General features: G+C 51.7%; 6 protein-coding genes across 7 annotated transcripts; 2 read left to right on the top strand and 4 right to left on the bottom strand.

The window, feature by feature from the left end:
* Positions 1–10: 10 nt before the first annotated feature.
* SUI3_1 (translation initiation factor eIF-2 beta subunit) lies at positions 11–2,444 on the bottom strand. 2 transcript variants are annotated; one of them, XM_066118889.1, is made up of 4 exons: positions 2,213–2,444; positions 1,372–1,504; positions 781–1,317; positions 11–693 (listed from the first exon to the last, which is right to left on the bottom strand). In XM_066118889.1, exons 1-4 carry the CDS (start codon positions 2,222–2,224, stop codon positions 524–526), a joined length of 852 nt encoding a protein of 283 aa, XP_065976411.1. In that variant the 5' UTR covers positions 2,225–2,444; the 3' UTR covers positions 11–523. The 2 variants fall into 2 exon arrangements, with proteins under 2 accessions (XP_065976411.1, XP_065976412.1); XM_066118890.1 differs by lacking the exon at positions 2,213–2,444 and adding an exon at positions 1,629–1,974 and having other exon boundaries at positions 781–1,504.
* A 410-nt stretch (positions 2,445–2,854) lies between these two features.
* On the top strand, positions 2,855–3,326 carry J3458_005596 (uncharacterized protein; the record flags this gene model as incomplete). Its single annotated transcript, XM_007812022.1, has 2 exons — positions 2,855–3,083; positions 3,223–3,326. The coding sequence occupies 2 exons, from the start codon at positions 2,855–2,857 to the stop codon at positions 3,324–3,326; spliced, it is 333 nt and encodes a 110-aa protein (XP_007810213.1).
* Positions 3,327–4,151: 825 nt separating this feature from the next.
* On the bottom strand, positions 4,152–4,670 carry J3458_005595 (uncharacterized protein; the record flags this gene model as incomplete). Its single annotated transcript, XM_007812023.2, has 1 exon — positions 4,152–4,670. One exon carries the CDS (start codon positions 4,668–4,670, stop codon positions 4,152–4,154), a length of 519 nt encoding a protein of 172 aa, XP_007810214.2.
* A 5,083-nt stretch (positions 4,671–9,753) lies between these two features.
* On the top strand, positions 9,754–10,053 carry J3458_005594 (uncharacterized protein; the record flags this gene model as incomplete). Its single annotated transcript, XM_066118888.1, has 1 exon — positions 9,754–10,053. The coding sequence occupies one exon, from the start codon at positions 9,754–9,756 to the stop codon at positions 10,051–10,053; it is 300 nt and encodes a 99-aa protein (XP_065976410.1).
* A 2,723-nt stretch (positions 10,054–12,776) lies between these two features.
* J3458_005593 (uncharacterized protein) lies at positions 12,777–13,121 on the bottom strand (the record flags this gene model as incomplete). Its single annotated transcript, XM_066118887.1, has 1 exon — positions 12,777–13,121. The coding sequence occupies one exon, from the start codon at positions 13,119–13,121 to the stop codon at positions 12,777–12,779; it is 345 nt and encodes a 114-aa protein (XP_065976409.1).
* A 274-nt stretch (positions 13,122–13,395) lies between these two features.
* Positions 13,396–13,845, bottom strand: J3458_005592 (uncharacterized protein; the record flags this gene model as incomplete). The annotated part of the gene is made up of 1 exon (XM_007812024.2): positions 13,396–13,845. One exon carries the CDS (start codon positions 13,843–13,845, stop codon positions 13,396–13,398), a length of 450 nt encoding a protein of 149 aa, XP_007810215.2.
* Between the last annotated feature and the right edge of the window lie 806 nt (positions 13,846–14,651).

Genomic DNA, 14,651 nt, shown 5'->3' with positions numbered 1-14,651 from the left:
TTTGTAGCAATGCGTTGGTATTTCTGGTGTGTGGACAACGCCGTCCAGCAATAGAAGCATTCACCTGGAACCAAGCAAAACGAAGGTTGGCGTCGAACATGCATCATTCCAGCGTTATATACATAATAACCCATCGCCAATCTCCAATCGTCACCACCATAGCCCAACCCAGTTAACTCCGTCTACTCTATCCGGGGCGCTTTCGTAGCTACTGTCAATCATTCTTGTCCGTTCCTTGTATGGGGATGTTACTTTTTAGTCCAAGCACTCCCTCCATCCCCTTCCCCCGGTTACAACTTTTCCTTTCTTTGTTGCCCCGTCAGCCTTGCCCGGCCAAGTAAATGTTCCTCTGCGAGACAAAAAGTCGCACCATGGTCCTTTTTACACAACTAATTCGAAAATGATTTCGTGTATGAAATTACCCAGCACAAACTGGACAAAAGGCGGGAGGAGCCAGCAACAAACGATGGAGATCGCGGGAGTCCAGGAGACGTAATAACGGTGATATCGTGGTGGTGGAAGCTTAACCCTGCATCTTCTTTCTCTTACCGACCTGGGCGGAGAAACCTGTCTTGATGGCAGTGACGGAACGTCGCGAACCGCAGTTGTTGCAGGTGACGAAGTACAGACGGTTTTCGCCTTTGCTGAGCTCGGTGTCGGGGGATTTGCAGGTCTTGCAGGTGACATATTCAACTGTTGGGTTGTCAGTGGGACTGGACATAGATAGGTTTTGAATGCGCACCTCAACCTGATGGCAAAGGCACAGGGATAACAACGTACTGATATATTTTCGGACCATACCCTCGATCTGTTTTTGCTGGAAACGACCCTTGATAACCAGTCTCCTATTTCCGTCAACAGAGCCGTTTGTTCCCAGTTCGGCAAACAGATAAGCAGTAAGATGGTCCTCGGTTCGCTTCATGCGCTTGCAGATATCAGCAATGTTGGCAAAGACGGTTTTCCTGTTGCCTTCACGCATGCACTGAGGGGGGGGGATCTTGAAACTCTTAGTGCCGGTGAGGGTGTGGTCGGGGTTCTTCTGTGACAGCTGATGGAAGAATCGCTGGAGGAGCAGGCTGTAGCCGATGTTCTTGGTCTCGTCGTGAGCCCAGATACCAGTGCCGGCATCCATATTACCGGACTCCTCCTCAGCGGTGGCAGCAGCATCCTCAGCATCCTTAACCTCCAGCTGCTTCAGCTTGGCGGCGAAGTCATCCTCCTCACCAGCATCCTTCTTAACCTTCTTCTTCTTCTTTTTCTTCATGAGGGACAGGTCGAGGCCGCCATCAGCGGGTGGGGGGGCATCGTCGGTAGCGGCTTGAGCTGAGGCGTCAGTAAAGGCTCCCAGGGCGGCGGACAACGGCGGCGTACGAGGCGTATGGGACTGAGCCGTCTCCTTGGGCTCCTCGGTAGCGGTCACCATCGTGACTGAGCCGTCAGCGTCAACTACGAGTTGCTCGTCGGTGAAGGCGACGGATTTGCGAGACTTTCGCTCTACTTGGTCCTGGAGGGTGCGAACAAACAGTCGCCAATTAGCAAATAGCGGGACAAGTTGGGTCAGAATTATGCAACGCGAAAGAGATGAAATGGTGACGAGACGAAGATTATGGTAGGGAGGCAAAACGAACAGTGATAATGATATGCCCGGCACGCCAGCGGTTCGGTCGTCGCGTGATCGAATCGGTGGAAGATGGGCCAAAAAAAAAAAAGTTTTAGATGGAGAGATGAGTCAACCCTGGTAAATGCCAAAGACCTCCAAACAGAACCAGAAAATTCCTCGGCAGACACCAATAGAAATGGGATGTGACAAAGTGGGAGGGATGATGGCAAAAATGGTGGATGGTGTTGTGCGGATTTGACCAGTCAGACACGAAGGTGGGGTAAAATTATTTGTGCTTTGGGTCGTGTGCATTTGTGCCATTTGTGCACATGCATGACTTTCTTTGCACTGTTCTGCACTGGCGGCCGGCGTTGGGAAGGTGTCTGGTGCTTGCTGATGGAGGGGCTATGACCGTGTGCCATGACAGCCCAGGCTACTGGCCCAAGGCTTACACAGCCAACACATTGGCAAGCAACTGCTCCATGCATTTCAGACGCCGATGCGTTGATGTCCAACGCAGTGGACGAAGCGAAAAGCAAAAAAGGGAGGGAAGCAAAAGATGCAATGTAACATAGAAAACAAACCACCAAGGGGCAAGAGCAGGAAACTCACTTCGTTCTCCATGACTGACGTCCAAAAGCCCCCAAAACCTTGATACTTTGTCAGGTCCAGTAGATGTGAGATGTGCGAGTCAGCCGTTGCTAAGTCTCACTCGGCAGTGCAAATCGGTTTTTGTAGCCGCAAACCAAGGAGATGCAAGGAAATTCAGCATGCAGCCTCAGGTTCGTTCTGTATTGCTTGCAAAGCGGCAAAAATGAGTGATAAGAAGAAGCGAGTTTGTCTTGATATGCAAGTCTCGTCGTGGTGATGGCAGTGGCGGGTGCTTCAAGCCTGTGACTGGCCTCGGCATACCACGTGCAGTAGCCCGTGACTTTACGTGCTTCGACAGGCGAGAAGGACTGGAGGGCCAATGACAAGCTGGAGCCGTTTATAGTTGGGGTAGTGGCCTGCCGACGCGACAGCGAGCATCGGAGAAAGTGCGTATTGCATCTCCAATTCACGGCGTAAAGAGCGTTCGTCGAATCGCAGCCAGGGAGGGCATTTAAACCTGACATTGTGTGCTGCGTCACGAAGAGCACTTTTGATGCAAATGCCGCAACAACGCTACTGAGCATTGTCCTCCTCTCCGCGTCACGCATCCGGCTGTCCATTTCCGTCCTGCTGCCCTAGCATTTCACCGCCAGCTCAGTCACTATGGTCGCCGCCGAATCCCTAATCGACCTCCAAGACACCTATAACGAAAACGAAGACGACATCGACTCCCTCCCATCGACATCTTCTTCCACAAGCGATGTCTATTCCGACGCTGACTCCGACGCCCAGGCCGAATGGGATCGGTCCCTTGAGCAGCTCCAGCTGCTGTTGACCATGATGATAGTTCCGTGGGTTGGTAAATATTTTGGCAGGAAATTTGCCTATTGGAGTATGTCTTGTCTTTGTGTCTTATTTTTGCCTTCTTCTTTTAGTCCTTCTCTCTTTCTAGCACCATATGGCTCTCATGCGACTCGTGATGCAATGCTGTGCATATTCAAGTAGGGAAAGCGCTAACCAAAGGACAATAGGTTGGGGAAGATATATGGAATGGATGCACGGAGTCGAAGTACGGTGGACGAACAAGAAGGCGTTCAAGGCTGTGGGTGTAGCAGAGACGGCGGCCACGTTATAGAAATGGCGACGGGATGCCATTTGCAACAACTTTGGAATATAGCCATGCCGGAAGACATCAGCACATTTCGAGACACACGGGCTAAAAGATATCGGTAACTCGGGCGAGCTCCCTGTATATAATATTATATCAACTCGTTGCTCAGGCGTTCAGGTAACTTATGAGCAAGACTTCGATAGATTATCCGGGACAGCACGACTTGGTGCATGCGCCCACTCAACTACACAATATAAAATTGGATATGTCCATTTTCGTCAGGCCTCGCTACGAGCATGATGATCAGTCAAAGTGATTAACAGCGATAGATTAATACGTAGCTACAGCAATCATAAGTGTCTATGTTTGGTCCATGGGCACCGCCCTCACGGCGCCATCGTCATTAAAGTTTGGAATACACAACCTCATTAGCCCATAATTTCCAAAACGTCCGTCACTCTCCATCCAGAATGCCACGATGGGCTTATGTCATCTCCCTCGTCCCATTTTTGGTCCCATGTCCATATATTGGCGCTTCATCTGTGTCGTACAAACCATCTTCCGCAGCCACCACTGAGTATTGCCAGGTGAAGGCGAGTAAGAGTTCTTGCTTGGAAACAATGAACAAAAAGAAAAAGGAGGGGAGAATAAAGAAACCATCCCAGCCGTTGTCTGTCCACAGCAGCCCAATAAATATTATACGCCTGAAACAAAAATGGCAGTTAACGTCAAGCCCGAAGCAGAGTCGAAATGGGAATTGGTTCACGGCGAGAGAAAACAAGGCGAAAGAGATGGCTTTTCGCTTTATTTTCCGGCTTCTTGCAAGGGGGAGGGAAGTAAGTAGCCTTTTTATACGCCAACCTGGGACATGTTTGGCCTACCAGAGCGCACAGAGCCACGGAGACCGCCGCCACCGCGAGCTTCCCTGACGCTGAGGAACAGGGAAACGCAAAAGCATGCCCAGAGGAACCACATGAAAGCGGTGCTGGCCTGGATCTCACGGCATCGCTTCTCATTGTCGGAGGAACCCCAGCCGATCCAGCTGCTTGAATGACCGGCGTTTCTGATGTTGCCGCAGTTGGGCGCGCCCAGCTTGGCGGCCAAGACGATGGCATTGATAAAGGTGAAAAGAGTGGCCAGGCCGTCGAGGACGAGGAGAACAATGACCATGCTTAGGCTAGAAATGAGGGCTGCAGCAACACCATACAAGTTGGCAACCCACGCGAGAGCAGCAACAAACATTGTGAAGTTGATGGTAGCCATTTGGCCATTGTTGTTACTGGCAATGACATTCCCGATGAGCGCCGTGATTAGCAGCGTCCATAGGAGGCCGACGGTGCGGACTAAGGCGTTTAGGAAGCCGTACATGGTGACAGAACGGCTGAGCTGGTAGAATAGAGCGTCAAGCTGATGATGCTGGTATTTCAACGGTTGCGCAGAGACCTAAAGGTGCTTCAAGCGGGCGCGGGCTGTGTCGGTTCCGAGGTGCCCCCAGTAGTGTAAACGCGGTTGTTGGAGGACGCAGAAAAGTAAAACAACAATGATGGAGTACTGTGTTGAAGAATATGGAGTACAAGGAATTGAACTTGCTGTAGCAGTGGGGTTGTTGCTATTGAATGGATTCGAGAAGGACACGTTTGGGAGTTTTGGGGGTTTCGGAAGTCCTGGGAAGCAAGTGGCCAGCCAGCCCTTTTTGTCTGAAGCAGGAAGGAGCATTCGGTCGCGGCCCATCGGTCATCGGTGGTGATGGCAGCGAGCGACTCGTTTTGTGTCCGTCTCTCTCTCTCTCTTGTCCATCGCTCACTCTCCCTCTGGCTCTCGGAGCGATCGGCAGTTGCAAGGGAGCAATCCATCATGTATGACCTCACCGGGCTTGCCTGACGCCGAGAAGAGCCAAAAACCCAGTTTTTTCGCTGCTTGTGCCGGCCGCGTTGCCTCCCGCAGAGCTATCCAAGCTTCACCCCAGCTCCAGCCAACCACAAAAGCTGCACTGGGCTCGCTAATCTACTTTTGACCAGCGGCGTGAATTGTCTGGTCGATCGTGAACTCCCGCCAACACCCGCCATCGCTTGATGGGGCCGCTGTTCGGTTTTCGCCTAGTACACAAGGACGAGTGGTGTGATGCATCACCAACCGCCCGTTTCGAGCCGCATGACGGAGCAAGCCGCATCGTGGCCATGCGTTGCAAACAAATATCACAAGGCAAAACGGACGCCAGAGTAGAAACTCGATATCGAGCCATATTGCTCTGGTTCTACATTGGCGAGGCCACGCGGCGGCCGGCTGGCGCGTGGCGAGTTGGCGAGTTGGCGAGTTGGCGAGCTTGTCCAGTGATTCTCCAGGCCTTCTCGTGCCGCCGATCCTGTCGATGAGGCGAGCCGCAAAACCCTGAACATTAAGCATGCAGTACGCAACATGCAACATGCAACGCGTTTCGCTTGCCGCCAGCTGCCCCTGCTTTTGTGGCTGCGCCATGTCAAACCTCCCCAATGTCTCCAGACCCTCTGACCAGCTACCAGTAACTGGCAACAGTAGTTTCAAGGGAACCCCAAAGGGTACGGACAGCTTGGTACAATCATGTCGTCATTGGTTCTTGGCCAGCGGCCTAGACAGTTATTGGCTTGCCACCAAAGCGTTGCGCTATCCGGATCAACCGAGAGGGCTTTCAAGGAGTCAAGGACCGTTCCTCTAGGCCAAACCCAAATGCGTCATCACGAGACTTAGCCAATAGCTACCCTGCCGACTATTCACAGCCGTGGACTGACGACAAACCTCTAGAACAAATTGTCGTGTGCCCACTGCCCAACCTATCAGGCTGTAATCCATTGTCTTGAAGCAGTTGTGTCACTGCGTACGTACTGGAATCATAGTGGAATCAGAGCCCCAAACTTGTCGGAGCTGGCCTCTGCCTAGCGCCCACCGGGTTGGGTTGTCCCAGCTCTACTCCGTCCAGGAAACAGGCCGTGGCATGGAAACTATCGTGGACCGGTGCCCTGTCATTTGTCGGTGGGGCCGTCGTTGTCGGAGGCTGATATTTAACTCTACCAAGAGGCATGTCGACATGGCGAGATGACTGCGTGTGTGTAGGATTTCGTCACCAACATGTGAGTGCCGGACGAGTGGTGGGTGCTTTTCGCAAACGCTCTGATCTGATGCCTCAAGCTTACTGAGCAGCTTCTTCCAATTAAACCGCGCAAGCACGTTGGTGCCCAGGCTGTCAGGGGCCTAGAGATTGAAGACATGCTTGCAAGTCAAATAGTCATGTTGAAAATCATATACCTATACGGTATACCTACCTGGGTGGGTGGTTGCGTAGGAATGCCGCGCATAGCTTTGCCAAATTAGCATCGAGCGGTCACACAATAACAAACTTGATTCAAGTTTTTATCTAGCTGGGTAAATGTGACGTACCAGAAGCGAATTGCTTCCAGGCTGGCCCTCCGAACGTGTCCAGCGACAGACTGCTGTGTTGATGAAACAAGTCAATGACATCTCATGATTCACAGGGACGCTGTCCAGGTTTTCCATGCAAGCTCGCCCTGTTTGCAGCTGTAATGTACGGCGTGTGTAGGAGAGTCATCCTCCGTTCGTTCAGCCGAGATGAGAGGTCACGATATGCGCCTGTCACCGTTTCACAGCTACTTGGTAGAGATGCTGGTCCTTTTGTTACTCTCCAAGACGACCCTATGTCGCAACGAGTACTCGGTTTGACCGTTGAGCCATGGAGAAAACCCATTCAGCAATAGCGGCCTTTGGCAGAATACCTCCAATATTCATCTTGTAAGTGCTTTTTAACATTGGCTCGTGGCACCCTAGCTCAAACAGATGAAGATGCAGTCCATGAGAGAGACTAGATAACAAGAGCAATGTGTTTCTCGGTTACTGTTACCATTTACAATATTCGTCATAAACTCAGTCTTCTCACACACAGCGGGGGGGGTACATGGTCTCTCGGCATTGCAATTACTCCTGGGCGTGGACTTGGCCGCCATCTATGTTGAACCTGGTGTAGGAGGCCAGATGATGGAATGACGGGTCTCTGCCGTGGTGATATTGTGGAGGGTCAGTGTCATTCCAGAGTCTCGTCATCCAGGTGCACAGAGGACTGTCCTCTGCTACTCTGCTGTCTCCAGCAATCTTGCGCATAAGCACGTACACGACAACACAGACTTTCTAAATAAATTGAATAAGTTGATTGGTCCTCGCAGCAGACCGGATTCCAATTCGGCGTCGCCACTTGATTGTGTACGTAGTTTCTGGAATAAAAGCAAGTTTCACTTGTCGAGGGCTATGTGTGTATTCATTGCGTAACCAATGGGTGCGTCTCGCCCATTCCTGTAGATACTTAAGTAAACTACAGGGTAGGCGACTGAAGCATCTACCAAATTGTGTCCACCTACATGACTTGAACCTCATTCAATACAATCATATCATTTTTGCTATTTGATTATAGTTTCTTCTTCACTTTGAATTCTTAAAATATATATATATATATGTATGTATATATCCCGTCGAGCCTCCGAAGTCATTGTGGCGTTGCTGAGCTTTGATGGGCTCGATTTAATTACATCGGCGGAGAGCAAGAGCGGCTGGAATTGGACTGAGCTAGATGCCCTACACTACGCTTGTAGAGCAAGTATTTGCATCTCTCAAGAAAAAAGAAGAAAGAAAACCAACGCAAGTATGAACTCAATCACGTGTTATTCCTATGCTCCTGGATATATGCTCATGATAGAATTGCCTTGCGTGCATTGTAGCTTGATCTTTATTTGTGCCAAACAGTCGGATCATTAACCGTCTGCCGTGACAACCTCGAGTTTGACATGGCACATTTGCCTCGTTACATTTCTCAGATGATACGTCCACGAGTCAACTCGTGTGCAGGAGGCCAAAGGAGAAGGAAAATAGAAAACACAAATGATCAATTTGGAAGGCGCATACGATGAATCGTCTGCCCCGAATTGTGGCTTCGGGAAAAAAGTGATGTCTGAGTGGGGTGTTTCTCGGGATCCAGTTAAAGCCGAGGAAACATGACAAGTCTTCTGGAAGCGTGTCAAGCAAACAGTTTATTGTCAACCGACAATGGGGGCAGCGGGCCAGCGGAATTCCAGGTTGCGGCCTGTACGGCGCAGCTGAGAGACCATGTTGAGGTTTCCCCCTTTCTTCTTGGTTTTCTCTTTCTTTTCCCTTTACGGGAATACGGCAAGAACCTTTGCTTGACCCGAGGAGTATTGACAAGTTCCGACCTTGCAAAGGAGAAAAAAAGAAGCAAGAGGAGAGATAGCCCGCCATCCCCTGCTTGAACGCGTCCAGCAATCTTTTGTCCTTTATGGATCCGATCCAAGAGTTGTCTGCGATCAGATGATGTTGCGCCGATGGCAGATTACGCCATGATGCTCGTCTCGGAGTATTTTCGAAACCTAATATCCGGCCTACCGGGCATAACCTTGCGGTTTTTTTTTTACCTGCCACCGTGTTGTCATATCCCTCTCCCTCGTTTTACGTGAGCATGAGTCAAGTGTTCACTATGCCACGGCGTATCCAAGATGTTTCAGGGCAGCGGGCAAAACCAGAGAAAGCGTGGCTACTGCGCGATATCAAACCCGGCATAACATGGAGTATTTTAGCCCGCGATAGCCGCACCAAGTCCTCGCTGGTACTATATCCGGTTTAAACGCTGGGGGTGCTTCAACGGCAATGCCTGACTCCTTTCACGCCGTCGGCCAGACCTGCCTCCAAATGTTCCCTGTCGAAGACTACCTCGGCGACATGTTTGTAGCTTTGCAGAGCGTAACGTATACAAGAGTGGGTTTATACTGGCCACTATTCCCAGACACCAAAAAAAGGCTGCAAGGACAAGCTGAGCAGGGCTGAAAAGCCGGGAAAGCTTAAAAGAGAAAAGAGGAAAAGAGGGAGCGAGAGCAAGAGCGGAAAGGAAACAAGGCAAAACATACTGACCCCTGGCTGCATAATGGCGAAATGGACACGATGCGACAAGAAGAGAAACGCCAAAGGCTCATCATCAATGCGGCCGCGCCCGGTATATTTCACCTTGTGAGGCCAAACTACAACAAAGCGCATAAGCGAGGCGCGTGACGTGAAACGCAGAAGGACAAGTTAAAAGTTTATTTGCCCTCGGGACATTGACTCTGCTGCCGCTGTGCCCTCCCGGAGGCTAGGCTCCGGGGACACGCCTCCGTTGGACTCTCTGCCTGCCGAACGGCGCACGGCGGCGCACGGCCAGGGTGTTTATTTCCCTTTTCGTCTGATTTCGTGATTAGTAGACGGAATGGGTTTCCTGGGGGTTTCGGAATCAAAGGCTATTTATTCTACAGCTCTCTGGTAGAATGCAAGGGGGGGGGGGGGGGGGGGGGGTTCGGGCCACCAGGGACTTTGTTCGTATCTTGTCCAATGGGTTCCCCGGATTTTGATTTAAACCTTGGGTCATACGATGGACGAGCTTGGCTCTATAGACACAGCGTCTCACAACACGGGCTTATTCCTTCATGGTTTTGGAAGCGAGAACAAGAAACTCTATTCCGCGCAACCCCCCCTTGATGCGCAGGCAAGAAAGAGAAGGATAACTCGGCCGTCAAGGATGTCCCCAAACCTTGTGACGGGCAAAGTCATTCGGTCAAACTCTAAACTATCTCGTCATCAAACCAAGGCCACCCCCCCCTTCCCCATGTACGCTCTTCAATCCTTCTCGTCTCGTCCCTCGCATTACATCATGCCCACGCCTGATGCGTAATTGTGTGTATGCACATTCCAAAAAAAAAAAAAAAACACTTGATGCAGGGAATCCTTCTCTGCCCTGTGCCAAAGTTAAAACTCCGAGCACAACCTGTCATGTCTCGCGCCCCCCCCTCGGCCGTTCATCCACACAAAACCCACACACACCCACCAGACCTGACTCTCAGAGTGCATGCCGCTCGTCACTCCCATGACTTCCATGACTCCTGTAGAATACATGCCGCAGGAAGGGAAAGAAGACTGCTGGCCCTATTGGCGGCCCCCCCCCCCTCCCAAACGGCATCCTTCTCGAAGCATTTTACCCCCTTTTTCCCGCACTCCACCCCCAAGATTAAAGTTCACGCTTGTTCCATACGTCGTCCACTCAGCAGCGCATCAAACCAACGAGCGGCCAATCAGACTTCACAGTGGGACGCAATACGGACCACGATGAATAAAACTGCGAAAAGGGAACAAGTCAATCGTGATAATACAGGTGCAAAACTGCAACGTCGGCAAGAACCCCGACCCTGAATATCCGCGCCCCGTTGGGATTCTTTGTTTGATTTCGCTCCTTCTCACTCGGGCTTTATTCGGCTTTGGCCACGTGTACCTGATAGTCTACTAATCACCAGGATTACCAACAATAACGGAGCGGCTTCAGGAACCGGAATGCCAGGGAAAAAAAAAAAAAAGAGCAGTGAGGCTTAAAGCTTCACAGCGCCTTTGCATCGGCCAACAATGCCGCAACGAACAAGACGCCCGGCTCGCCCCCGTCTCCGCCGCTGTCCCTTCCTTCGGCTGTGGCTCTAGCCCCCCCGGCTGGGAACAGTTTGGAAAACATGAAACCCTATTTCCACCACAACGTCCTGCGGCATGCCGAGCCATCCATGCGTCGAACTCTTGTATTTTGCTTGTCCGCCCGTGCCCTTTTCTGATTCATCTCCTTGTTCCGCACGGCGACTTGCCCAGAGGGAAAAGGGCAGGCAAAACAAGTCGGGATCCGTGGTGACATGGCGGCTTCCAGGCCTCGAGCTTACCGACCCCAAGGTGCCGGGGCGTTTCTTCGCCTGGAGGGGGCGACGCACAGACGGACTCGACGCCAAACTGGGAATGGGGAAGGAACATGGTGCTTGTCAGCGCAGAAACGCTCTGGTAGTGTGCTGCCACCTTGGACTCTTTTTTTTCTTCCCCTTCAAATTGTGTTTGTACTTCTCTCCCCCTTTCCCCAGCCAGGCCATGCTCTCGTGGCATCTAGATCCACCATTGCACATCGGCAGTTCGTGGGGCTTCAAGTGCGGTTCCCGAGCCTGCACTCGCCAGGGTACAAGGTGACCATGCCATGTAAAGCAAACGAGTGTTGTAGCTGCATTCATTCTTGCATCCTCTCTTTTCATCTTCTTATTTTGTCACTCTTCCACTCTATTTCGTTTCTATTTATCCTGTCTCATGTACCCCAGATCTCCATAGATCTCGCACACATTTGGGCTGCTCATGGTGCCATGACTTCTCCCTGTCGCAGATCCTCAGGAAAAGCAACCACACAGACCACAGACTTGGTAGCAGTTCCTGCAGGCGAACCCAGGGCCATCAACTATTTGACATGACCGCCGCTCTCGGCAGTTATTGAGAACTGCTCGCCCTGGCCCAAGCCATGAATGACTCCAAACCGTGCTTGGGCAAAAGGCACCGGCCTGCATCAAATGGGCGTCGCAGCTTGTCCAATTCCACATTATGTTTCATTTCAAATACTCTGGCGCCACCACCGGCATCCCTTTTGTGAATACAGTTCGGATTCGGGAGCAGCACGTCCAGGCTTCACAGTCTTGATTCACAAAAGTAATACTGTCTAACTGGAACAGTGTACCGCAATGTAGAGCGTACACCATTTAATCTCCGCTCAGTTCCACCTGAACATGTTACAGAGAAATGAAATTCAATAAATACAGATATAGAAAAAAAGAAATAGAGACCATTTAGTTCATAACTCGTTATATCCTTGCATAACCAAAGTCCGTATGCATGTACACCAAAGTTGCGCCGTCAAGGAGGTTGAGTGGTGATGAGAGAAAGAGTAAAGGGCGCTTGGGTCATGACACGGCCATCCCTTGTCCGTGTGACTTGTGCCGATCAGTGCTCTGGGTGGCCAAGTTCTGGATCGCCGGCCGTACTGGCGAGGAAGCATGATGAATGAGGGAGTGCCGCACTGACTCAATGTTGTGGTTGCCGGTATAACATTGTCGTACGAAATAGAATTGCCGGCGCGTGGAGCCACCCTGGCAAATCACCACATCGGACCAGGCTGCAAACATGTTGCGGTGCGACTCGCCTCCAGGGCAAGCAGACTTCGGTGGCAACATGCAACAGTCCGTCATTGTGAATGCTGTCGCTGTTGCTGGCCGTGCATGTTGCCTTGGCTCTGGTGCAACCAGCCATCAGGGCGATTGGCGAGAGGAACCAGATCAACCAGATCATGCTGCTTTGGGAAGTCAGCTTGGCAAAGCAGTCTCCTAGTCAAGACCTGCAATGGCAATCCAGGGGTAGACCCAGGAGAGCCCCATGGACACCCGGGCAGGCCAACACGGCACTGGGGCCGCAATGGGTCCAACATTTGAACGTTGAATTTCGGACAGTAGAGGGGCCGGCAGCAACACTCAGGCACTCCAGTTGTCCCGTTACCCAGCTGTCCAGCATCTCTTCCGTGGCATGTGGAGGCACATCCAACACAAGAGACTTGTGGACTCAGGCGTGGGGGGAGGGCGAGACCCTGGGAAACCAGGGAAGCTCAATGTCACCGCGCCCGAATTTCCAGACCCGGGCGACATTTTGCCTTCGATCCAGTCCAACCATAGGTATGCCCCTGTTGGAATCGAAGTCCCTGCCCTGTCTCTGTATGCATATGCACCGGTGAGTGCTTTGGGCGCATTGCACATTGATCCGACTGCGGCTGCGAGGACCTGATTTGCCTCCAACAAGGCCAAATGGCAACCAGTCGGTTGCGGTCGTCAAGTCTGGTCCATCTAATGTTGGACCGCCTGGCTTGGCCGGGGTCTTCTCAGTAACAGAGCCGTCTTGCATGGTCTGCATTGTACAGGCTCTTTTTCTTCTTCTTTTTGGCGCATTGTTTCACAGCATCGGCCGTCTCATGAGCTCCTGAGAATGGCCTGATCGATGACTGGTGACTTCGGGTGGTAACATGGCCGTATGCGCCTGTCAGAATTGGGATATGTCGGTACCGGCCTGCCTTTCTGGATGGCCACATGAAGCTAGTGCAGTTTCTGGTGCCAGCCAGAAAAAGAAAGTATGGGAGGGTGAAGAAAACGAATAACCTGCGAACCATGCCGGAGACCTTTGCTGCTTCTCAAGCATGACAGTTGTCCCAGTACCGTTTGCGAGCCTCGACAGCGTCGTTGTCGCCGATGAAACGGTGCTGGAAGAAGTTGAAGACGGCAAACTCGTCCCTCGTCATGACGTAGGAGTTGGGCTCGGCCTGGACCTTGCCCCAGATTTGAGAGAGAGCACCCTCGAGAATCTTGCTGACAGTAGGGTCCGAGGCTCCGTCCGGACTCTCGCGAGCAATCTCGAGCGCTTGAGCGACCGCAGCATCTGGTGAGTTCTTGCCCGGAGCAGGAGAGCTGCTCGCGGCAACACTCATGACGGGGGTGTCTTCACGGTGAGGCATTGGGCGGTAGTGAGGGGGGTATGCCTGGTGGTGACTCTGGTGACTCTGGTGATAGTGATGGGTATCCTGAGCGGCGACAGACAACATATTTTGAGGAGAGGAGCTGGAGACGGTGGGCGACACGCTCATGTATATATGTATGCGGGTGCTTTGTTCTGACGGTATGTACGGGCGGTTAAAGCGCCTTGGGGATCGATGCACAGTGTGGGTACAAGATAGCGGAAATGGGAAGTATCGGCAGGGGTGTTATTAATATTTTGGGTCGAAGGCCAAAATGCGATGTAAAAAAAACCAAAAGGACCAAATGGGAAGTCTCCTCCTTGTCAGAAATGTCTGGTAGAGAAGCTCTTTCTCTCACCGAGTAATAATAAATAACAAGGGGTGTGGCGTGTATGTCAAGGTGTCTGGTCGGCAAACCTCCCTAGCCCTGGCTAGCCGGCACTGACTGACGACTGGCAAACAACGGGTACCGTGGTGAACCTTGCTTTTCTTTTTTCCCCTTCTCTTTTTTCTTTCTTTCCGTTGCTTGATTGATCGCGGCTGACGACACTAAAAGACGGAGAAGGCGGTGACAAGATGGTCTGTTTGTCCGTGAGTCTGTCGTGCAACGCTGCATCAGCCTTGGCGTAACAGTCTGGCTTGTTAGGTGCAGGAGACGGCGTTTATAGTTCGCTCCAAAATGGACTCAAGATTGGGGAAAGAGGAAAAATGGTGGCATATGCAGAGCTGTCTGGAGGGTAACCAGGGGGGGCTTGTATGATGGCTGCAGGTGGACGGGATGGGTCGTTCCAGGAATCTGGTGCAGGCACTGAGTGCTTTATATGTAGACAACTTATCACCGGCAATCTTGCCATTGCAATGCCCAGAAATGACCGAGGCGAGGCTCGAGAAGCCGGGAAAGGGGCCCAAAGTTAAAAAGCGCAAGCCCGAGTAAG

This window comes from Metarhizium acridum (genome assembly GCF_019434415.1).
Source record: "Metarhizium acridum strain ARSEF 324 chromosome Unknown scaffold_31, whole genome shotgun sequence".
Taxonomy (NCBI): Eukaryota; Fungi; Ascomycota; class Sordariomycetes; order Hypocreales; family Clavicipitaceae; genus Metarhizium; species Metarhizium acridum.
The sequence above is the reverse complement of the archived record's forward strand: the minus strand, read 5'-3'. Positions and strand labels throughout refer to the sequence as shown.